Below are 24,777 nucleotides of genomic sequence, written 5' to 3'. Positions count from 1 at the left end.
TGCAGCTGGCGACGCAGTACTGCGTCGCTGGTCCTGCAGCTGCCACTTTGCCGACGCACAGTATAAGCGTGCGGTCGGCAAGTGGTTAAAGGGAACCCAAAGAGAAGGGTATATGGAAACTGCCATATAAATTTCCTTTTGAGCAATAATAGTTGCCTGGCTGTCCTGCTGATCCTCTGCCTCTAATACTTTAGCCATAGACCCTGAGCCAAGCATGCAGCAGATCAGGTGCTTCTGACATTCCATAAATATGGCAGCCTCCATATACGTCTCGCTTCAAGTTCCCTTTAAAAGATAGTGCAACACTATATATATATATATATATATATATATATATATATATATATATATATATATATATATATATATATATATATATATATATATATATATATATATATATACATATATACATATATACATATATACATATATACATATATACATATATACATATATACATATATACATATATACATATATACATATATACACATATACATATATACACATATACATATATACACATACACATATATACACATACACATATATACACATACACATATATACACATACACATATATACACATACACATATATACACATACACATATATACACATACACATATATACACATACACATATATACACATACACATATATACACATACACATACACATACACATACACATACACATACACATATATACACATACACATACACATACACATACACATACACATACACATACACATACACATACACATACACATACACATACACATACACATACATATATATATATATATATATATATATATATATATATACATACATACATACATACATACATACATACATACATACATACATACATACATACATACATACATACATACATACATATATATATATATATATATATATATATATATATATATATATATATATATATATATATATATATATATATATATATATATATATATATATATATATATATACATATATATATACATATACATATATATATATATATATATATATATATATATATATATATATATATATATATACATATATATATACATATACATATATATATATATATATATATATATATATATATATATATATATATATATATATATATATATATATATATATATATATATATATATATATATATACATACATATATATATATATATATATATATATATATATATATATATATATATATATATATATATATATATATATATATATATACATATACATATATATATATATATATATACATATATATATATATATATATATATATATATATATATACATATATATATACATACATATACACACACATATACATATATACACATTGTACAGCACTGCGTAATATGTCGGCGCTATATAAATACTAAATAATAATAATAAAAAAAAAATAACACGCCATAAATGCTTGCTGATTACTAGGACACTAGTGACACTTTCACATCCATAAAACAGCAGCACAGCCTGTGGCGTAGCAATAGGGGGAGCAGAGGTAGCGACCTCAACAGGGCCCTTGGGCTAGAGGGGGCCCACCCCTCAAACAGTATTAGCTCTCTATTGGTCCTGTACTGGTAATGATCACTACTATTCAAATCAACTATAGAAGTGATTATTAACACACACTTTCCCATCCCCTTCTTGCACCTCTGACACTGTGGCTGTCTTTGATTGGTTTTGGTTTGTTGTATCAATTATCTATTGCATGCTTGGGAGGGCTCCAGTGCTAAACTTGCACTGGGGCCCACCGCTTCTTAGCTACGCCACTGAGCACAGCTTCCATTTATTTACAAAAACATATCGCATTACATTAGCAAGAGCTCCCCCAACCCCCATGCCAGTACTCAGCACAGAACAGGGTAAATTCGAAGCAAGTTATTTAGCTAGCTGTGCAGTCATCATAGACATGTGGTCCAGTTAAGTCACACAAAATAACTAATACCATGCATGTCTCTGACGTAGGAGACCAACTAGGGTTCGAATCTCTTCTCTTCCTGTTCAGTAAACCAGTACCTATTCAGTATGGAGTCCTTAGGCAAGACTGACACTGCAGGTTAGCCTAATGAGTGTGCCTTTAGTTGCTGCAGCTCTCAAGTGCATTGAGTCCAACAGGAGAGAAGCACTATACAAATGTTAAAATTATTATCTTTGATGCATGTGGCTTCCCCCCCCCCCCCCCCCTTGCTTGGGGAGATGTTGTTTGTGTTGGGCAATGTAGACTAGGCAGGGTGTTGCCTAACTTTGTATGCTGTGTGATTGGCATAGAACAGCTCCCTTATTTGTCTTAATGGCAGTAAGAAACCTTGTCCTTCCTGCTAACATGTTTTAATATGCTTTGTGCCCAAGCAGGGCTCCTCATCACTGCAGCCATGTCGCGTCAATCGGGCAAAGACCCCGGCCTGAAGGAGAAGGTGAAGATGTTCCTGGGCCTGGGGCCGCCCCGCGCCAAATCCAAGCATTCCGAGAGACAGCCGGAGTACATTATCACCGCGGACCTTCTGAAGGTGAGCTGCTTGTGGCTGAGCCATGCACGTCTTTCATGTCTTACTTCACTCAATGGATAAGCTTTCTGTTCTTTTATACATCCAAGCCGATAAGTCCGGGAGCTCGCCTGATGGTGTGAGCATCCAAAACTAGCAAGGAACGGCTGTCTGCAGTAGCCATACACTGGTCAATATGTGACCAGATCGACCAGGAGATAGATCCCTCGCTGTTCGAATCTGTTCAGAGAGGGACCTGTTGCCTGTCCATACATATTTCATCATGAAATCTGCCACCTGACTGGCTGCTCCCCCCCCCCCCCCCCCCTTGGTGCTTAGTAAAGTCTCACCTGTGCACCAGCACGACTCCTGGCCTCTTCCAGCGTTCAGCGACTCTGCGAGTGTCTGTACCACGTGGCACCAGGTGCGTGTAGTGTTGTCAGATGTGCGCCAGTGCCTCGTGGTATTGGCCCTCGTGGTGAAGGCGGAGGCCAGGAGTTTTGACACAGGTGATTTTTACATTGCACACATGGGGTACACCAGTTGGGGGTAAGTCGGTCATTACGATATCGCACGCTGTTACTGCTGCGCACTGGATCGAGCACTTGTGGATTTGATTTTTCAGCAGGTCTGATCAATCTTTTGACCGGAAATCGATTCATAGATCCATCAGGTAGCCATGTTGGGGCTCCAATAAAATGATCGAATTGAAAGTTTTATTGGCCCACAATTAGGAATGTTGTACGGCCAACTTAGTCATTGAAAGTGTTTTGTAAACTGAACAAATTGTATTATTGTATTTGTCTTGTGCTAGTGATAATAATAATAATTCCTGTATTTGTATGGTGCCTTTCACCAGTCAGACTCTAGGCAGCCATAAGAGCGCACTCAGTAGGCAGTAGCAGTGTAAAACTCTTTACTGAATAGATGCAGCTTACTGAACAGGCAGACCCAAGATTTGAACCCAGGTCAAAGGCAGAGCCCTTAAAGGAAACCAGAGACAAAGCACACTCATGTATTTTACCATATATATCAGTGGGAACATTAGAGAAAACACCTACCATTCTCTCTGTTTCATTATTTACTGTTCAGATTGCTTCTTATCAGTCCTGATAAAATCCCTGACTGAGCATTCAGTCTGGCTTTGTTCAGGAGTCTTTTATAGCTGAGTCTGTCTTCTGTGCTATCTTTTCAAGCGCAAGCCTGCCCCCTTGTGGCTCTGCTCAGGAATTATTATAGCTGAGTCATTATAGCAAAGCCAGACTGAATGCTCAGTCGGGGATTTTAACTGGGCTGATAAGAAGCAATCTGAACAGTAAATAATGAAACGGAGAGCAGGGTAGGTGTTTTCTCTAATGTTCCCACTGATATATATGGTAAAATACATGAGGATGCTTCGTCTCTGGTTCTCTTTAACCAGTGCACTTTTCCGCCACTGACCCTGAGCAGGGCTGTGGAGTCTGTACAAAAATTGTCCAACTCAGACTCCTCAACTCCACAGCCCTGATCCTGAGCACTATAAACTGAGGATAATGGGGATAAAGTACATAATCAGAGGTAGCTTAGAGTGAAAACTGCATGATTTACCCCCCCCCCCCCCCATTGGCTTTGTCCAATAGTGATATGCAAATGAGCACTGTTGCTTAGTGTCAGTAGGAAGCCAGTCACCACGGCCTTTTCAAGCCTCCCTAATGGCACTTTGATGGGTGGCTTCAGTAACCAAAATGGCCAGTCCAGACATGCTCTCCCATGGCCAGGAGTGTGGCCACAAGAAACCTATTCAGAGGCTTCTCATGCAGGGAACACGTTTTGTTTTCCCGCACGATAGATGCGTTCTATTGATAAATTCTGTCATGTCCGATATTCCGCTCGATCGTTTTACCGCTCGATTCCTCATAGAAGTGAATGGAAAAAGATAAGAAAAACAAGCGGAAGATGAAAATCGAGTGGTAAATTTGAGCAGAGAATTGTGGGGGAAAAAAAACGTATTGTGTGTTCCCAGCATCAAGTCTTCCCACTACTGAGATAAGGATCTAACGTTTTCACTTTTTTGATTAGATAGTATGGCTTTGAGAAATGTCAGCTGTGGTGCTCCTGTGATGTCTTCAAAGTGCAATTTGCAACTTGCACTGTAAACTTGTGGTTGACTTTTTTGATATTACCGTATGTTTTCTGCAGGAGCTGAGCTCGGAGAGTCCCCTGAGTGTTCGGATCAGAGCGATGGCGAATGTCTGTGACCTGGCGAAGACCAAAAAGTTTGAGGATGTGAGTATGCAGCACAGTGTGCATGGGAGTCCTATATATAGTATACTTTTTTTTATTTACACATCTTGTGTACCTGAACTGTTTTGGTGCTTAAAAATTAAGTGGATCCTTACCTGGCATCTTATTTTTTTTTTTTCCTTTGTCTTTTTTTTCTCCCCACTCCCAAGCCTACCTGGTCCTCTTTCACTGCCTTGTGCTACTTACTAATTCCCTTCTCCACAAGTCAGGTTCTAGACTTTTTGCTGCCTGAAGCACAGCATGCTGTCCTCAGTCGTACATGCACAGGAATAAGCTGCAGCTTACCTGCACAGGAAGACCAGAGGGGGGATGTGGAGAGGAGGCTAGGGGAAGAGCAGTGGCAGGCAGCACACATAGACTAACAGCAGGCAAGCTCTGTGAGTCGGGCAGAAGCAGAGGGGAAGACTGAAAAAGTGTAGAGCTAACTCTGCTCCCTATATAGTCTGCTGCCCTGAATCTTCTGATTAAGTCGGCTTCATGGTAGGGCTGCCCCTGTTTCTCCCTCTTTGTAATTTACCACATCCCACCCCCTTGCCTCCTGTTTTCAATACCCACCTTCACATTGTGTAGAAGCAAATGTGATCCAATAGCCTGGTGGACCTGTCTTGTTCCCTTTACTTGGGCTTACCTCCCTTTTCACTTTCTACACCAATGTCGTGATTTCCTGCTCATGTCTGTCCTCTTCTCCAGTGCATAAGTCAGGCCGCTGTTATGTTTGAGGGGGAAAGAGTTAATAATCAAGCATTGTTTATTGCCTAGCTTTTAATCTTTGTCTTGTAACGGGCTCCATGCATGTGCCTTTGTTTCCTGTTTCTGCCTGCACAGGTAACAAGTCACTGCACTCAGAGTACGCTTGGGAAGAAGACATTGTTTTGCCTAGGCAGTATCCCCAGATAGAAGCTCCATTGAGAATATTTTTACAAAGGAAGCATAATGTTGCTTGGCAAATCAGTATTTTGTACTTTTAAAGTATTGAAAACAGATTGCTTTATTTGTCCTTCTACTTTAAAGAGGAACTGTAACCAAGGATTGGACTTCTTCCTAATCAGTAGCCGATAAAAACTTTTTTACCTTTTCTCGAATAGATCATAATTGGGGTCTGTATGGCGGATATAGTGAGGTAAACCCCTCCCCATGTGATGTCAGGACTTAGGTCCCGACTGTTTCCTGTCTGTGAACCTCGTAGCATTGTGGGAAATAACGGCTGTTTTTCAACTGCCAAGCAACTAGCATCTCCCTCTGTGTGTATCTATAGCTATAAATAAAAAAACAAAAAACCTTTTAGCCCATGTTAGTGGGTGTGGATATACATAATGGCAGTTGGTGCTGTCTACTTTACTTTTTTCCTGTCTGCTAGCAGCAAAGTTGATTTACGTGCAGGCTCATTGTGGATCAAACTATATAAACAAATTACATGGCGTATATCAATCATTTCTTGATCTCTCTTCTATATATTTTTTTTTTTTAACTTCTCACTTTGCAATGTGTTTTTTTTTTTTCTTCCCCTTTTCGCTAAAGTTCCTCTTTAAATTGGGGTTAAACTGTCTTGATATTCAGTTCTGATTAAATATGCATATATGTAATGATGAACAACCCTTTTTTTTTTTTTTTTTCTGCCCATTTTCAGATAGTTAGTGGCTTGTCACTCTCATGATGTACAGTAAAAAATGATGATGCATTGATTGTATAATCAGGCAGCGATTTACCTGTGTTTTTGAAATTGAGTTCTGCGCTGTATCAGGTCTCTTATCCATATAGGCAGAGAATAGCATCTCATTCTTTTCATATGTAAAGGGACATACGAGTATTATAATATGGAGACCTAATAATGCAGGTTTGTTGCATTATACTGTAGATCAGACACCAATTTAAGTTGTCGTAGCGATACTGGAGTATAAGTACATATATAGTGGAACTAAACTCTAGCTTAGCTCTTAACTCTAGATTAGCTACAGCATGATAACCTTTATGGGGAAAAAGGTTTTTATTATAATTTGTGGAACCCCCCCCCCCTCCCCCCTCTGAAGGGGTTAAGACTCGGTGTTTATGCATTCTCAGCTACTGATGACAATGTGATCTGACTAAATAAACACAGCAGCAATGATTTTCGAAACAACTTATATGTGGAATTAAGACCTGTTTATTGTGTCCTGTGCAAGAGTTTGGGTCCATTTAAATCCTGTACCCACTAGATTGATGTCACCTGCAGGGATTGGGATCCAATTCCTAGGTGACAATGTTGGGCCATTGTTGGCCTACAGGCTGCCGACATGTTCTGTTGCAATACGGGGGGCTGTGGGCCAACGGAGTGGCGCAGATGTGATGTCACGCGGGAGCGTGGTGAGTACAAAGCTAACAGCTATTTCTTAGCCAAGTTGATCTGCCTGGTGGATCTCTGTCAGGGGCTGCTGACTTTGCTCAGCAGACTTTAATCTAGTGTGGATACAGGCCTTAGGGGTTTAAGTAATTGTACCATTAGTATGCAAGACCAACCTTACTGTTTCTTGACCAGATCTGAGAACCCTCCAGCTATTTTTACAGACCTCATCAGCAGTCTTATCCATGTACTGCCTGCCTAGATGTATAGATAACATATGTCATCCTTTCTCTCTCACACACAGCAATATGATATTTCCAGGACTTTCAAAGCCTGAGGAGACTGTCAGACCAGCAGGCAGTTGTTCCCCTTCAATCTATCAAACAACTGAAAGAAGCAGTCTCATGGGAGGATATTGAATCCCACATAACTGCACGTGTGGGGCTTATCATAAAACATTGCTTCATTGCTTTGTGCCTTCCTATTATGGCTATCAACCATTCCCGCATGCGGAAATGCTGAAAACAGCTGACTTTACCGAGCACTTAGCAAAATGTCTATTCATAAAAGCTGTTTCCGCATGAAAAGCTGACATTCCCGAGCAGAGCGATAAATTACCGCATTGTGCGGTGATTATCTCAACACATGTCACCATATGTCAATTCCTAAAGATTAGAGCAAGGCGGAATCAGGATGGAGAATACCGCTCCCTTGGATGTGGCGATAAGCATGCGGATAACAGCTAAGTTAATGAAGACAGACCTCCCAGGGAGCAGCAGTGAGAGCAGAGCAAAAAAGGCATCCCAGAATACCCAGGCTGTGGTTTTTTTTTTTTTTAATCCCTTGGGTACCTGTTTTCAGATAGATTTCACATCAGAAAGCCTGCATGTGTAACATTTCTTAAAGTTCTTCTAAGCTGTGGCAATTACATTTTATTGTAATGCTTTCTCTGGAGGAGAAAATGTAACAACTCAGGCAGCTTCTTATGTTACCGCCAGCCTAGTTCGGGAAAATACCGCACTGCTATCGCAACTGTAAACATTTTTATGAATGAGCACACAGAAGTCTAAAATACCGAATGTGGTATTTTCCCACCCGTATTTTTTTTTATTTTTTTTTACCAAACACACTTTTATGAATGATAGCCTATATGTATTTAATAAGCAGTTGAAGATTGATTCACGTGTTGCCAGCTTTGAATGAGACAAATGTGGCCTGTCATTCTAGAGAAACATGTAGCATGGGTTTCCCTTCACTAACCCGTTCCTTATTGTGTTGCGCAGCATGCTGTGGAAGCCATTTGGTTGGTGGTGATGGATCTGATGCAACCTGATCAGCCAGCTGAGGGCAGATCCAACGTTTTGGCTTTAGTGAAGAGTCTGGTCGTCGGACAGGTACAGCAGCTTATGTTTGGTCCATTTCAGACTTCATATAAAAGTGCATAGAATGTTCTTCAGCAATGATTAGCATCTCACAGACCAACTCTACTGTTCTACATAATCTACCTTTTTACCTAATAAATAAGATTAGATTGTAAAGCAGGGCTGTGGAGTTGAGGAATTGGAGACATTTAGGATACCTGGAGTTGTCAGTTGTTTTATAAACTGAGGAGTCAGAGTATTTGTACCAACTCCGCAGCCCTGGTGTAAAGTCAACAGATTGTCTGGAACAATTCATTAAAACATAGGGCCTGATGCAGTAACCTCCTGGCAAAGTAAAAGTAATAGTAAAATTGCTGTGGGCTCCCTGTCCACGTCAGCGTTGCCAGAGTTTAGTGCATCAGGCCCCCGTTGCCCTCCCTTTATTCAAACGGAATTGCTAAAGTGACTAAAGATTCTTCTGAAATGCTATAGAAGCAATTCAGTCAATCGCTGTTAATGAGTCGATCCACTGCCAGTCTAGTTTCTGATGTTGGCTACATATTGTTTGAAACCATCTTGTAGCTTACAGATAATAATTTTTTTGTTTCTATTTAGTATTTATATAGCACCGTCATTTTCCGCAGCGCTGTACAGAGTATAGTGTCTTGTTACTTAAAGAAAACCTGAACTGAAAATAAGTCTAAATAAACATTCACACATCATACTTACCTCCTGTGTAGTCTACTCATCAATCTCTTTCTCCTCTCCTGCATCCTGTTTGGCCACTGTGATCAAGGGAATTTTCCGTCCTCCATTTTGAAAATAGCCATTACCCCATAACAGCTTCCTGGTCAGCACACTGTTAAACTGTAACATCGCTCACTTGAGCCATAGGGAAACATGGACACATCAGTTCTCCTCTCAGCTGTAACTGACAGCAACTGATATCTAACTGAGAGCAACTGATATTTTAGTTCTGACAAAATGTTGTCAGAACTGGAAGGGATTATTGTCAGAAGAAAATGGTGAGCTTCTGAGAGGAACTTATGGCAAGGTAACTATGTAATGTTCATTTGAAGTTACCTCGAGTGTATATTTTAAATAATTTTACTCAGTACAGGTTCTCTTTAAAGAGACACTGAAGCTAAAAAAAAAAAGAGGGCCAGGAAGAGAAGCGGAAGTCAATGTACCCACGTGGAGATGGAATTCTCCACGTGCCCATTGTGGTTGCCTATAGCAACCCACATTTGTAAGCAGTAGTTGTTTCTTACATACATTCCATTGCCTAGAAATACTGCACCATTGGCGCTCCTTCTGTATTCTCCGGTGCCTAGAGTTGAATCTTCAAATCTCATCCACCGGACTTTCTACAAGACTTCAGTCAGAGACACCTGATTGGCATGCTTGTTCAGCTTCTATGATTAAGATTATTAGAGACAGAGGCTCAGCAGGGCAGCCAGACAATCTGCATTGTTTAAAAGGAAGTAATTATCAGGGCTGTGGAGTAAGTACAAAAATCATCCGACTCCTCAGCTTATGAAACTACAAACTCTGACTCCAACTCCAGGTACCCAAAATTGCTCCGACTCCGACTTCTTGGTCTAATGCTGGGGATACACGGTACGTTTCTGTACCGTGTATCGACCAGCTGATCCGGCCAGCTGATAATATTCAGCTACTCCGATCAAGCTGCTCAACCCCCGCCCGCTCGATCCCCACCGGCGGACAATGGCAGGGAATCGAGCGGCTGATGAGCGCCAGCGGGGACGAGTGGTAATCGGCACGCGCTGACAAGCGGTAATCAGCGTGCGCTGACAAGCGGGGACGCGGCTGGGGTCGATCCGGCGGCTAATTTGCTTCCTATCACGACCACCAAGAAAATCCAAATTTTCGTTCGACGAAAATTCATTTGGGCGACTTTTTTTTTCACTTGTTCATAATCGATTGTGTCCACCAATGGAGATTATTTACAACCAATCCGATCAGAATTTCTGATCGCGCGAACGATTTTTCACTAGAAATTGGACCGTTAGTGGCTAGCTTTATACTTACCAGGGCTGTGGATTTGGTACAAAAATCATCTGACTCAGACTCCAACTCCAGGTACCCCAAATTGCTCTTACTCCGACTCCACAGCTGTGGTAATTATGGCTGCCTACAAATCCTTATCTGTTCAGGTGTACTTTAAACGGAATCAATGGAAGCTGCCATATTTATTTCCTTTTTTAAACAATACCAGTTGCCTGGAAGCCGTGCTGATCTTTCTGGCAAGTAGGGTCTAAATCGCACACCTGAAACAAGCATGCAGCTAATCTTGTCAAATTTGTCAGACATCTGATCTGCATTGTTCAGGGTCTATGGCTTAAAATATTAGCGGCAGAGGGTCAGCAGGACAGCCAGGTAATGTGCATTATTTAAAAGGAAATAAACATGTCAGCCTCCATATCCCTCTCACCTCGGGTTCCCTTTAAGCACACACCTGTAGCACTAAGGCCAATGGGTGTATGTAGGCCACCATTTCTGAAGTGGTGATCTCATATCTCCTCATTAGTCTTGATGTTTCATAAATCCATTGCTGTGCCAATAGTTTTCTGGATTGGTTATAACCTGCATCTTCATGTTGAGGAATGACCTTACCATCATTGTTGCATCCCTGTACCTGGTTACTGTGGTAACATGACATCCTTTGTACAGGATCTTCTCAAAAAAATTAGCATATTGTGATAAAGTTCATTATTATTTTTTATTTTTTTTATTTTCCTTTTTCTGTGAGTACATGGCAGCCAACTCGATCTTACCTTAAAAGCACGAAAACCGATATTTTTACTAACCCAAATGAAGTGTATGTTAGACACCCTAACGAGTTGGTCCACCTTTAGCTCTGATCTCAGCCGATATATTTTTCTTGGCATGGACTCAACAAGATGCTGATAGCTTTGCTGAGGAATGGTATCCCATGTTGACATAATGGCAGCTCTGGAATACGCGTCATCAGCCAGAGGCTGAAACAGGCAATACACTAAGCCACGATTCGAACCCTGGTCTCCTGTTTAAGAGGCAGAGCCCTTAACCATTACACCATCCAGCCACTCCATTACACCATTACTCTGTAACCTATATCAACTAATTTGCTGAATCAACAATTACTTTTACTTCCCCCTACATGGGTTTCATTCTAGGAAGGGGAGGGGGCACTGGGCTATGTCACAAGTAGATGGGTAGCAGAGTTTGGGTATTGTGAGCTGGTAAATTCCTCATCCGTGCCCCAGAGGTCTGCAGATACACCGCTGCTCATATGCATTAATGGAGGCGCATCATGAGAGATGTGGGTAACTAAAAATGTGAGGTAAAACAGTAAGGCCCCATTCTTACTTGAAAGTGCAAAAGCGTGAGTGATTTTTTTTTTTTTCCGCGATCGCGTCTAGCGCTCCTATAGCACTGAAACGTGATCTCCCGGAAATCGCAGGGAACACGTTTGCCTTTCGCAATTTGCGGCGATCACCGCAAATCGCCCAAGTAAGAACAGGCCCATAGGGTTTAATTACACTAGCGCTTTCAAAAGCGCTAGCGTTTTAGCGTTTTGCCAAAATTGCCGGCAAAACGCTCAAGTGTGAATGGGGCCTAATCGCTATTTTTTTTTTCTTTTGCAAGAACACCCATGATTAAAATGTTTCCTTTCTTGCAGGGCGAAAGGCTAGGAGTGCTTCGTGCCCATTTTTTCAGAGTTATAAAGGATTACCCCAACAAGGAGGACCTTCCGGAGAGACGGGAGATCTTCAAAGTTCTCACAGACAATGGACGTGACATCACCTATCTTGAAGAGGAGCTGGGTGTGTCATGTGACCCTGATTATATTTATTGTTTGGGTAGAGTTGCATTGTGCTACAATTTATAGCAGAGTTCCAGTCCTGGAATACCAAATTCTGAAATTGATGTCCTTAGTAGACTTATGTATAACTCATAAGTGTATCTATGGCAAAGTGTCATCCATAGCCAACTTTTTGAGTTTGCTGTGAACTCTGACAGATGCATCAACAAAGGTCATACAACAAGATAAGGCTTTAGAGTGAACCTACCGTGTTTCCCTGAAATAAGACAGTGTCTTAGTGTTTTGCTCTAAATGTTGTGCTAGGGCTTATTTTCAGTGGATGCCTTATAGTTCTATGAACACACAAGTTTCTGTGCTGTGTGTCTTCCTGCCTTCCCCACTTGAGTGCCCCTGTGTCCCCCTTGTACCTTTTGGTGTCCCCCTCTGTACTCATGTCGTCCTCTATCCCCTAAACGCCCGTGTCCCATGTAACTCTATGTCCTCCTGATGTTCCCTGTGTCTTCGAATGTCCCCCTGCATCCTCCTCTTATCCCTAGCTCCATGTCGTGCTGTCCCCTGTCCTGCGATATTCCCACAATCATCATCCCCCCCCCCCTCCCCCCCCCAACTCCATGCTGCTGTGTCCCCGATCTTCAGCCTATGGGGAAAGAGTAAGGAAACTTGTATTTCTACTGGAGCCGATGATCTTTTAGGCGGGACCATGGCTCTGTTATTGGGCCGATCACTGCACTCGCTGAATAGCAAGTGCAGTGATTGGCCTAATGATGGATCCTTGATCCTGCCCATCAGACCATGGCCTGCAGTAGAAACACAGGTTGCCATACTTTTTCCCCTTACTGCAGCCAGGGCTTACTTTTGGGGTAGGGCTTATATGTCAAGCATGCTAGAAATTCCTGCTAGGGCTTACTTATAGGGGATGTCTTAATTTCAGGGAAAGAGGGTAGTATTGAAAAGGTTACAGAAAATGTGTAATGAGAAAAATACGTAAAAGCTACTTTAGTAGAGGGAAGCCTCTGCATCGTCCAGAGTCTTCCCCGTTCACCTCAACACCACCACTTCTGGCAAGGACGCTTCCTTTTTAAGACTCTCTCTCGTCCATGTATGATCTGCTTCATGCCAGATGTTGACCATATTCGCACAGTACAGCTGTGCATTGATGAGAGCAGATCAGACTCCTCTCCCGCCAACGGCGGTGCACAATTGAGAACTACGCAGGCACATGTTCCAAACTGCATGAGCACAGTGAAAGCCAGTGCTTGTCCACAACAGTTTTTCTCTTTTAGGGCTGGTGCACACCGAGCGGCTTTTTGGGCGTTTTCAGATCCGCTTGCGGCTGCGGATCTGCTTGGTCAATGTATCTCAATGGGGTGGTGCACACCAGAGCGGGGGGCGTTTTGCAGAAACGAAAAATGCCTGGGTGAGGCATTTTTTGGATTGCGGGTGCGTTTCTGCCTCAATGTTAAGTATAGGAAAAACGCAAACCGCTCTGAAAAACGGCACTTCAGAGCGGTTTTGCAGGCGTTTTTGTTACAGAAGCTGTTCAGTAACAGCTTTACTGTAACAATATATGAAATCTACTATACTGAAAACCGCAGCAGCAATCCGCAAAACGCCATAGAAAAATAAAAAAAAGCATTTAAAAATCTGCTAGCATTTTGCGGATCTGCTAGCGGGTTTTGGTGTGCACCAGCCCTCACTGCACACTCAGGAGGAGGGAATCTCGCCCACCACAGGCTTTAATCAATAGGTTTTTCTCTGATTCAGGGGAAAGTCCTATGTACTAAAAATACAATTATTTATCTCATTGTTTTGGGTTTGTGTATATGTTTCTGCCTGGTGTTTTGACATTTCAAAAAGTTGGTAGTGTTTCAGCTGTGCAGCATCAGATCTTCAATAAGGCGGCCGCACACAATACAAGAAAAAATTTTGATATTCCCTCTTTCTGAATGACCGGTTTTTCAAAAAGATGGGGGTTTTTTTTTGTTTTGTTTTTTGTTTTTTACTAAGAAATCTTAATGGATTTCACTTTTTAATTTTTTTTTCTGGCAGATATTTTTGATCAAGAAAATAACCCTGCACCAATTTTCTGAAAAAAAAGTCAGAATTGATCTTTACATGGAAGCATTTTTTTTCAATAGTGTTTGATCATTTATTTTTTTTCATAATTGGTGAAAAGTTAGGTTGGTCAGATTTTACCTATCTAAAAAAATTCTCAAAAAATAATTCTTTAAAAAAAAAAATGTATGATGTGTGGCTTCCTTTATGGTGTCCAATCTCATAATTTCTTTAATATAAGGAACTGCCTATAATTTCACACCAGGACGTTGCGTTAGAGGGGGCGTTAAGGTCGCATAACGTCCCCCTAACGGAACGCATGGTGGTGCTGGATCTGGACGTCAGAGTGAGCCGCGTTGTGCAGCTCACTCTGGCGTCAGTGATGCCGTGATGCGCACTCTTGTGCGCATGCGGCATCACGTGGTCCCGCCGACCAATCGCCGCACAGAGCGGCCGCTCCAGGAAGTAAACCCTGCACGTCACAACGTGCAGTGCATATTAATTAGCCATGTGCCTGGCCGCTCTCCGCTCCTCCACAAGATTACTGAGCATGTGCAAGCAGTCTAACGCGGCTCAGCCGCGTCTAAAGTACTGTATGCAGTACGTTGTCTTGTGACGCAGCGTTACAATGTAACGCAACATGGGCACTGTGAACAGCCCCATTGATTTTTCATTACTGTGCGGTGGGCTGCGTTACAGGCTGCTCTAACGTGCACCTGTAACGTCCCACTGTGAAACCAGCCTTATTCTACATAATTTGGTTAAATCGGATGATAGATTGGATCATTAGTGGCCAGCTTTAAGGTGCCTATACACGGCACAATCAAATAGTAAGATTTTCCCGTTTTTTCGACCAAAACAATCGAATAGAGAAGAAATTGAAAATAATATAAAAAAAAAAAAAAATTAAAAAAAAATCTATCATTCTGTTTTTCTTCGAAAAGGCTGGGTACGGTTGCAGGACAGAGCCTGCGGTCCGTGATCCTGGCAGTCTGTGATGCTTCTAAACTTGAACTCAAACGGATCAGTGCTGCCCATTTTTGAGCAGTTTGCGTGTTTGTTTTTTGGGGTTTTTTTCTTCCCCCCCCCCCCCAAAAAAAAAAACAGATGGCTGCAGCCAAAACCCCATTCGGTGTCCCCCCAAGTAGCCTGAGGGGGTAGCGGGCACAGTGGCGGGGAGGTGGGTGATCCCCCTCCCACACTGGGTCCCCCGTCCCTGCGCAAAAGTGTAGCAAACGAGCGACTGGGGAAGTTTACCATACTTCCTCTGCTCGCCGTGACTTCCTGCAATGCCGCCCTCTAGTGGGCGGCATTGCAGGAAGTCACGGTGAGCAGAGGAATTATAAGGTAATTGCTTCCCCGCTTGCTCGTATACTTTTGCGGCACATAGCTAGAGGGGGAGCAGGGACGGGGAATCCAGGTGAGGGAGGGGGGACAACCCCCCCCTCCCCATCGCTGTGCCCGCAGCCCCCCGTCCTGGTTGCTTATCCCCTCAGGCTACTTGGGGGGACACCTATAGGGGGAAGGAGCAAGGCAGTGGGCAGTGCGGATCTCCCTCCGTTTTCTGTGCAAAGTTCTCTGTGTAGCGGGAGATCAATTTTTGCATTTCCTGCCACTACCCCTCCGTGTATCAATGATCGATCCAGGTCCGTGAAGTCCCGACAAATCCAGACCTTGCATTCAGTTTTTCAAAATGGATCCCCCAGAATGCACACTAATCTGTTTTGAACGTGAGTAAAGACTGTTGCTATTTTTAACATTAGTATCCGTGGCTCCGGTTTTGGTCCGGGCCCCAAAACGGAGCCACAGATACGTTCCCGGACCTAGTGTGAACCTGCCCTTAAAATCTGATTGGATGTGTTGGAAAAATCAGGTTGATTGCTTTGAAAATTGAATGGTAGGTTGGATAAAATAATCTAATAGATCAAAATCTTAATTGACTCATGTATGGCCACCTTTAGGAGAAATCCATCAACTGATATATGGTAGTGAATAGTAACCGTTTCCTGTTCATGTTGCAGCGGCCTTTGTTCTGAAGTGGATGGAAGTGGACCTGACTGCGGATTTCCTGCTTGTACTGGTGAATCTAGTGAAATTTCACAGCTGTTACATGGAGCGGTATATCGCTCCTATGGTGCAGTGAGTGTTTTTTTGTTTCTTTTATAATCTTCATAGCATAAATATTGCATGTGTAATTCCCTATCTAATGCATTATTTCCTCTGGCAGCAAGATTTGTCTTCTGTGTAATCAAACTACGTCTTCCTATGACATTGAGGTAAGTTTTTAATTAGAACTTAATGCCTGTGTACAGATATATCATTTTCAACCCTTTACCAATAAATTTTTACCATCACGCATATGATTCTGGCTGGTGTCCTGATATATTCTGTTAGAGAACTACTACCTTATTGCCATGGCCTACCCTGCTGCTGTAATTTCTGGGAGTACCTGAGCCCACTGACGCAGTTGAGTCCGCTTTTCAGGTTCACATGGTTAGAGTTGCTGAAAAGCGGACAGAAGCGGATACAGCTGTGTCAGTGGGCTCAGGCCTGGAGGAGGCATGGCACACTCCCCAGTCACCTGGTTCCTTAGTTGCCTTTTGAAGGAGAGGCTCCCATTTATCCTCTAATTCTGATTGGTGGCAATGTGTCAGGGATGTAGGCAGCATTGAATGATCTGTGTGGGGAGTCTTAGGCATGGCTTAAAAGCAGGTGAAAGATGAACAGAAGAGGCAAGTTAAATGGCAGTAAAGTGTGGCCCTGAAATGAAGGTGTTAGAAAGGGTGGACGGTATAGTTGACAAAACTTTCAGAAAATCACTACTTCTAGCTCTGAAGTTTTTGACCAGGTACTTTATGTGAGCAAACCATCTATGATTGGGGAGATGTTGTATAACCACTGATATCTTGTCCTTGCACTCCATCTACTACACCTACACTGGTCCCCCGCTACACCTGGTGTAAAGGAGAACTTTGAATTTATGCTTATTTTTATAAGAAAATAGTGTAGACTGTAGACCATGCACTTAGCGCAGGGATATCCAGCACCGTAAGAGTATAATGTTTGTAGTTTGGTTCCTCCTCAATCATGTATTTAGATTGTAGTAGAGACTTTTATTTATCTGCGGAGGGACAGCAAATGTTGTGGCTTGTCCAAAGTATTCTGGAAAGAGCTGAAGGAAAAAGTCAGCAGTGTATAAAAGGTGATACATTTGCATTTATCCATAACATGTTGGCACAGAGAATAGGATTTTAGATGAAAGCAGGGGATTGGTTGATCTGATAAGAGCTTGTGTTTGGTATTTGCAGGTGTCTCTAAAGGTCCTGGATGCCGTGGTGTGCTATAACTGTCTGCCATCGGAGAGTGTGCCCACTTTTGTCATCACTCTTTGCCGGACAATCAATGTCAAAGAGCTGTGTGAACACTGCTGGAAGGTGAGAAGGCTTTGTTATTGGCTGACGGCATTTGCGAATCAGGAAGCGCCTTCATACAAGCTCCCCCTTTTTCCACCAGTCACTTGTATGATTTATACTGTAGCTTCACAGGCATTATGTAATCTGCAGGATGCCAAGTAGTGATGATCCGTGAGATGCAAATCATGCAGGATTATGAATCTTTTGTATGCAAATGTTATACAAAATTTGCATAATCCTGCATATGATTTTTTTTTTGCATCTCATTGACCATCGTCAAGTAGTCCAGTAGGATTCCTCGTATATGCTTTGTGGTGTGTGTATTTACCTATAGATATGAAATCTTCCTCCTCCTCGATTGACTTTTTTTTACGCTTTTCTTCTCTTAACATTTTTTTATCACTTCCCCATTGGCCTACTCTCCACCCACTTCCAGCAACAATTCTTAACCATATTACTCTAATGCACATACTGTCAGGGGTTAAATGACAACTGTAACAAGAGGGATATGGAGGCTGCCATGTTTGTTTCCTTTTAAACAATACCAGTTGGCTGTCCTGTTTATTCTCTGCCTTTAATACTTTTAGCCATAGACCCTGAACAAGCCTGCAGCATATCAGGTGTTTCTGGCATTGTCATATCTGACAAGATTAGTTGCATGCTCATTTCTGGTGTGATTCAGACACTACTGCAGCCAAAGAGACCAGCAGGGCTGCCAGGCAATTGGAATTGTTTAAAAGGAAATCAATATGGCAGCCTTTACATGCCTCTCACTACAGTTGTCCTTTAAAGGGGGACTGGGCATTGACAAAGTTCTCAGAAAATCTCTGCTTCTAGCTCTGAGGATGTTGACCAGGTACTTTATATGAGCAAACAATCAGAATTTTTTTTTTTTTTGGGGGGGGGGAGGGGGTTGGTATTTTGTATTGTATATCCACCGACTTCATGTGAGTTTAAGTCCTTATGATGTCTGTTTTGGCGGTCCCTCTGCTCCACCTGCACTAGCGCTCCCTCTAGTCCCCACCACACGCACAGTGTAAAGATGGACTTTGACGTTACACTTTATGAAAATAGTGTGTGGACCAGACTCTTAGGGCAGGGAAGTCCAGCGCCATAAGAGTGTAATTTTTGGCTTTACAAGGTTCCTGTGCGGTTAAGCGGAGGCCCCTTAACATTTTGCTCTATATGCAACTGCCTGAGACTCTTGATCTCCTCACCGCTTTCTTGAAAGGACTACCACTTATCTGCAGTTCTGTGCAGTTTTGGTCATGCTTCTAGAGTTAGGACTAAAAGCAGGTGACTCCTAGACTAAACTCTTAAGAAAAATACATCTTCCAACTCAGTCTCTCCAGCAGGAAGTTACTTATAGTAGTAGAGGCCACTGACCATGTATTTGATATGTTAATTAAGGAGCTTATACACCAATAGAAATGAAGTGTTTCCACCGATAGTCTGACCAAGACTACGTTCAAGTTTTGTTGGGCTATTTTATATTTGAGCTCCCTATAAACCAGTTACACTGGCCTGTCAGTGTGTGCTTCTGGAAAGTAAGGAATTCATTCATTAAGCCTGAAGGACGTAAGTAATGCAGCAAACATTGGATTTTTCAAACCAGCAGTTCTAGATGCATCTGGCGTGTCACCATGAGTTTTACATTGTACTCTGTACTGTGTGTGTTGTCCAAACTTATTCATCAACTTCCTTGTCTGTTGCCCTCTTCAGAGATTTCTTTACTGCAGTTTATACCTTTTCAAAAAAGCATTTTCTCTATTTTTATAGGCTTTAATTTACTGCTGCCTGAAATATTTATTTCTGTTTTTGTCTCCTCAGTTGATGCGAAACCTTTTGGGAACCCACCTTGGTCACAGCGCGATCTATACCATGAGCCGTGTCATGGAAGACAAGTGAGTCACTGTAATACTTTTATCTTGCACTAAAGGGCTCTCGAGGAAAGTCCAAGCTTTAATGGTCCATTCACACTTTTGCGATTAGCAGGCTTTTACTGCTAATCACTGAATCGCCCGGGATTGCTAGTGCTTTTTAAAGCACTAGCGCAATGTTAACTATATGGCAGTGATCTCACAGCTGCGGTCGATGGCGATTCTCACTAAACAAACCGCGCAACATGCAGCATTTTTTTAGCATTTTTTTGAGAGATTGCAATGTAGTGCAATCACGATCACTCAAACTCGAAAATGTCTAGCGGTTTTGAGTTTGTAAGTGTGAATGGGGCCTAACTGAATCTGGCATCTACACACATCTGTTACTCTGCAGCTGGAAGTTTTGAATCAGGAGGATACCATTTATTGGCTAACTTAAAAGAATAAGGGTAAACAAGCTTTCGTCAGGCAATACAGCTGGAGCACTCCGCCCTCTGGATGCTCTGCACTACTGAGAAGAAAAATCATTTGGCAACCTTCGGCGGCATTTCCCGTCCGGTTGTCGCATTTTTGGACACAGAATCGCCAAACATGGTCAGTCCTGGATGCTACAAGTAGCCTCAGCACGAGACGACGGAATTGACCATGAGGTTTACTCAAACAATGGGAAATGCCTGTACCGATGTTTAAAACGGCTTTCATTCATTTGGATGGAAGCAGCTGTTAAACTCTCTTAGGGCCCGTTTCCACTATCGCGAATCCGCATGCGGGCAACGCATGTGGATTCGCACAGTCAGTACAAGTGGATGGGACTGTTTCCACTTGTGCGTTTCCCTGCACGTTTTTCTGTGCAGAAAAAATCTGCAGGGTAGGGGCCTCAGAATTCGCCTGCGTGTGGAATGCAGGCGAATCGCACGCAATGTATTTAATAGGGAAATCGCATGCGTTTTCCCCATGCGTTTTTTGCCGCGATTTCGCATAGCTACCCATGTTAATTCACACAGGCAGTGACATGGTTAAAATCGCATACAGCCTTACCTATGCGAAAACGCATGCGGAATCGCACCCGCATGCGATTTGCCTGCGGTGATTCGCCAGCGATTTCGTAACGCTATAGTGGAAACGGGCCCTTAAGCTTCACTTCCGTCGCCCACCGGAAACAATGACATTACCACCTCCCAAGTGTCCATCCGAATACTATGAGAGGAAAGCTCATGGTTTGCAGTCAGCAGATCATAGTGTGCATGTGTACTACCGGTAAAAAAAAATTAAACCAAAGCGTGCAACAAAAATACCAGTTTATCCGATGCCAGATTTGTCCCAAAGTCACACCAAAAATGTGAGTAGCTGTTCCAGCATCCTAGGAATTGTCAACGAGATGCAAATAATTCTAAGTTGATGCACAATTATGAAAATTTTAATGCAAATTTAGACTAATTAAATGCACCTAAAAAGGAATTTGGGCCATTTTCAAGATGCTCAGATTGGCGTAAACAGATTAGCATAATTCTGCATCAATTTGGAATCATTTGCATCCCATCCACCATACCTGCCAGTTACCACAAGTGTTGTATCATTGTGGAACTTTGATGGCGTCTCTCTGTTTGCATTGTGCACTCTGTAAAGTTCACCCATCTCACTTGCTTTAATAATAATCATTTGCTGTCTCCTTTTATTATGTTTTCAGGGCGTATTGGGAAGATGCTCTGTTGTTAAGGGGAGCTGTGTTCTTTGTTGGGATGGGGCTCTGGGGAGCTCACAGGCTTTTCTGTCTGAAGAATTCCCCAATATCTGTACTTCCCTCCTTTCTGAAGGTAAGCTGGGCTTCAGCAGAAATTTTTATCAAAACACAGTGATGAGTCTTGTCCTGGAACAGCCAGCCAAATGTCTATAATGTCAGTGTAGTCTGAAGAAGGGTTTGTGATGAGCTGCTCTTAATAATGTGACCGTTATTAAGAAAATGGATTAATGCAAAACCTGCCAGTAAGAGGTTCATAGTTGGTAGACTACAATACCTCTACTGTAAGTGATAGCTACAAGAAGTAAAAAATATATGGTGCCTTTACTCTGGGACAAGTGTAAGTGCACCTTTAAAAGTAAGGTCCAAGAGCACAGCCGAGCCACTCGTGATCGTGCTCACGTGGCAGGTGTGAATGGCTGGTCAGGATCATGGGATGTTTTTTTGTTTTCGGCTTTCTGTATAGGCTAAAACAGGAAGGAAAAAGAGACCGGATTTGCAGTACACGGACTTTCAAATCATTAGCCTGATCCAGTGGTCATCATCTCCATACATTTTCCATGAAAACAAATAATGTAGAATAAAATCAGGAAGTCAAAAACAGCAAAAAAAGGCGTGCTCTAATAAGGCGTGCTGGACCTAGTAGTTGCACATGTAATTTACACAAGACAAAGGGCCTCTATATAACAGTCATCACAATTGCAATAAATACAGCAATATATTACACAATTCAAAATGTCAAATATTGCAGAGTCCAACAAATTTTAAACGCTTTAAAAAAAAAAAGTTGACTGACAGTGAAGGTATGTTTTTATTTCCATTTGCAGTTGATAGCCCTTTGCTGTGTTCAGAGATTTACCTATACATTCAGTGGCTGCATTTAGTGTCTTCTTGTGACCTTTAGTGCCTCTAATTAATTATTTTTTTTTCTCATTTGCTCAGGCTCTGAATTGTCCAAATGCTGTGGTTTCCTATGAGATAGTCCTGTCCATGACAAGACTGGTAAAGAAATATGGAAGAGAACTACAGGCTACCACATGGGATGTTCTCCTGGAAGTCATTGAGCGGTTATTTCAGCAGCTGCAGGTAACGAACATGGGAGAGACTATGATTGTCTTTGTTTCTGTATCCAGTGTCTTTATGCTTAACGCTGAGCATATAGCCTGCCTGTACATTCACATGCAGTACAAGCATGGCCTCTCCCCACATACTGGCTTTATAGAAGATATTAATGGATAGGGATCATCACAGATATGCAAATTGTTCCGAGTTGATGCAAATGTATGAAAAAATTATGCAAATACATGCAGCTTGAAAATGGACCAATCAGTTTAAACCGGAGTTTGAATTGATTGGTCCATTTTCAAACTGAATTCATTTGCATAAAAATGTGCATAATTTCAGAATAATTTGCATCTCACTGATCATCCCTATTAAAGGGGAACTGAATTAAGAGGTATACAGAGGCTGCCATATTTATTTCCTTTTAATCAATACCAGCTGCCTGGCAGCCCTGCTGGTCCTCTGCCTCTAATACGATTAGCCATAGCCCTTGAACAAGCATGCAGCAAATCAGGTGTTTCAGACTTTAAAGTCAGATCTGACAAGACTAGCTGCATGCTTGTTTCTGGTGTTATTTAGACACTACTGCAGAGAAATAGACCAGCAGCGCTGCCAGGCAACTGGCATTGAATAAAAGGAAATCAATATGGCAGCCTCCGTATACCTCTTACTTCAGTTCCCCTTTAATGGACTGCAGTACAAGCATAGCCCCACCCCACACCTTGGCTTTATAGGATATATGAACTGGCGTACAAGCCATTATTTTCAGTGGTCACAGCCTGCAACATGCTGCTATAGTCGGTCATTTGACCATAACTTCAGTCCTGCCCGAAAGGTGCTTGTGAGCGTCATATTTTGAATGCCCAACTCAACCCAAAGTTGAACAAGGTGAATTCTGAGAGCGGTCAATTGATTAATGTAAGTTATAAGTGTTACCTTTCAAACTGAACTTTTCCAGTTAAAAACCCCGTGAATGTGGTGTGTTGAGGTGTCTTTATTTATTTTGCAGATATTACGTAATCCTGAGTTAAAGGCGGCTGTGCACAATCTGCTGACTGCAGTGGAGGAGCTCTATGCCCAGAATGATTTCCATGGAGACGAGGAGAGGTTCTTTGAGCTGGTGGAGAGACACTCTGATGATCGGCCTGTAAGTTATATGCACATCACATTGTGCATTATCCAGCAGTGGTTTGTTTCTGAAGCAACAGCAGGTAGCCTCTTGGTTTGCAGTTTATCCTTTTGTAGAAAGACAGGAGGGTCTCCCTCCTGAAATCTAAAAGTGAAGTCTTCTTTCATAGCCGTGTAAAAACAGGGCTCCTCTGCTCACATTTTTCTTACAACTTTCCTTGAAAAAGTGTGGTTTGTAAACGCTTCTTGGGTTCAGCAGCCAAAGTTTCCTATGTAGTCACTTCAGTCTGTAGTGTGCAATTTACCTTTTCCCCTTTTTCTTCCTTACAGTAATCTCCTTGTTGCATGCTTTTCAGCATCCCCAGCACCACTCTAGTAACTTTACAAACCAAGCACTATCGGTGGTGCCCAGTATACACTGGCAACAAAATTAGAGACACCCTCTAATAACGAGGGTAATTCCACTGGGCAGAAACAACAAAACATTCAATCAACTTTGTGAATGTTTAGGCTACTTTCCCACCAGGACATTGCGTTTTAGGGGACGTTATGGTCGCATAACGTGCCTCTAATGCAACGCCTGGTGGTGTTTGGATGTGGATGTCAGTGTGAGCCGCGTTGTGCAGCTCACTCTGGCGTCCGTGATGCGTACTCTTGGACGCATGCGGCATCACGTGATCCCGCCAGCCAATCGCCGCACAGAGCGGCCACTCCAGGAAGTAAACACTGCACACGTCACAAAGTGCAGTGAATATTTAATTAGCCATGTGCCTGGCCGCTCTTCCCCAATGTCCCACTGTGAAAGCAGCCTTAAATACAAAATAAAACCATGTGATATCTACAAACAAGAGGCATTTTTAGGAGTAGGATAAATACAATTTTTTTTATCTCATCAGCTTATTTGAACCTCTGGTTCACTTTTTTCACTTTAACATTTTTCTCATTGACCTTTTTATGTTTGTTTTTTTCTTTTATCCTAGGCACCTTCAGTTGTACACCTCATAAACTACAGAGCGAAGTCAATCACCCCTGCAAAGGAAGGCTGGATCCAAGATCTGCAGAGGCTGGTGGATAAGTATTTTAGGTGTGGATGATCACTTTCCTCTCATGATCAAATTGATTAGTCCATTGCTGCAAATATTTGCATCTAGAATTTACATAATTCTGCATG

At 42.2% G+C, this 24,777-nt stretch overlaps 1 protein-coding gene across 1 annotated transcript in view; it reads left to right on the top strand.

The window, feature by feature from the left end:
- The window catches only part of TSC2 (TSC complex subunit 2), a 130,146-nt gene that overhangs the window by 9,447 nt on the left and 95,922 nt on the right, over positions 1 to 24,777 (top strand). The window contains exons 2-13 of the mRNA XM_068247295.1: positions 2,410 to 2,564; positions 4,719 to 4,805; positions 8,424 to 8,534; positions 12,187 to 12,331; positions 16,407 to 16,524; positions 16,613 to 16,661; positions 17,694 to 17,819; positions 19,629 to 19,702; positions 21,366 to 21,492; positions 22,359 to 22,502; positions 23,488 to 23,625; positions 24,587 to 24,690. Coding sequence (XP_068103396.1) covers positions 2,430 to 2,564; positions 4,719 to 4,805; positions 8,424 to 8,534; positions 12,187 to 12,331; positions 16,407 to 16,524; positions 16,613 to 16,661; positions 17,694 to 17,819; positions 19,629 to 19,702; positions 21,366 to 21,492; positions 22,359 to 22,502; positions 23,488 to 23,625; positions 24,587 to 24,690 — 1,358 coding nt within the window. The 5' untranslated portion in view covers positions 2,410 to 2,429. The remainder of the gene's footprint in view (positions 1 to 2,409; positions 2,565 to 4,718; positions 4,806 to 8,423; positions 8,535 to 12,186; positions 12,332 to 16,406; positions 16,525 to 16,612; positions 16,662 to 17,693; positions 17,820 to 19,628; positions 19,703 to 21,365; positions 21,493 to 22,358; positions 22,503 to 23,487; positions 23,626 to 24,586; positions 24,691 to 24,777) is intronic.

The sequence above is a fragment of the Hyperolius riggenbachi genome, chromosome 7 (assembly GCF_040937935.1).
Source record: "Hyperolius riggenbachi isolate aHypRig1 chromosome 7, aHypRig1.pri, whole genome shotgun sequence".
In the NCBI taxonomy this organism is placed as follows: domain Eukaryota; kingdom Metazoa; phylum Chordata; class Amphibia; order Anura; family Hyperoliidae; genus Hyperolius; species Hyperolius riggenbachi.
This window is presented reverse-complemented; position numbering and strand designations above follow the sequence as displayed.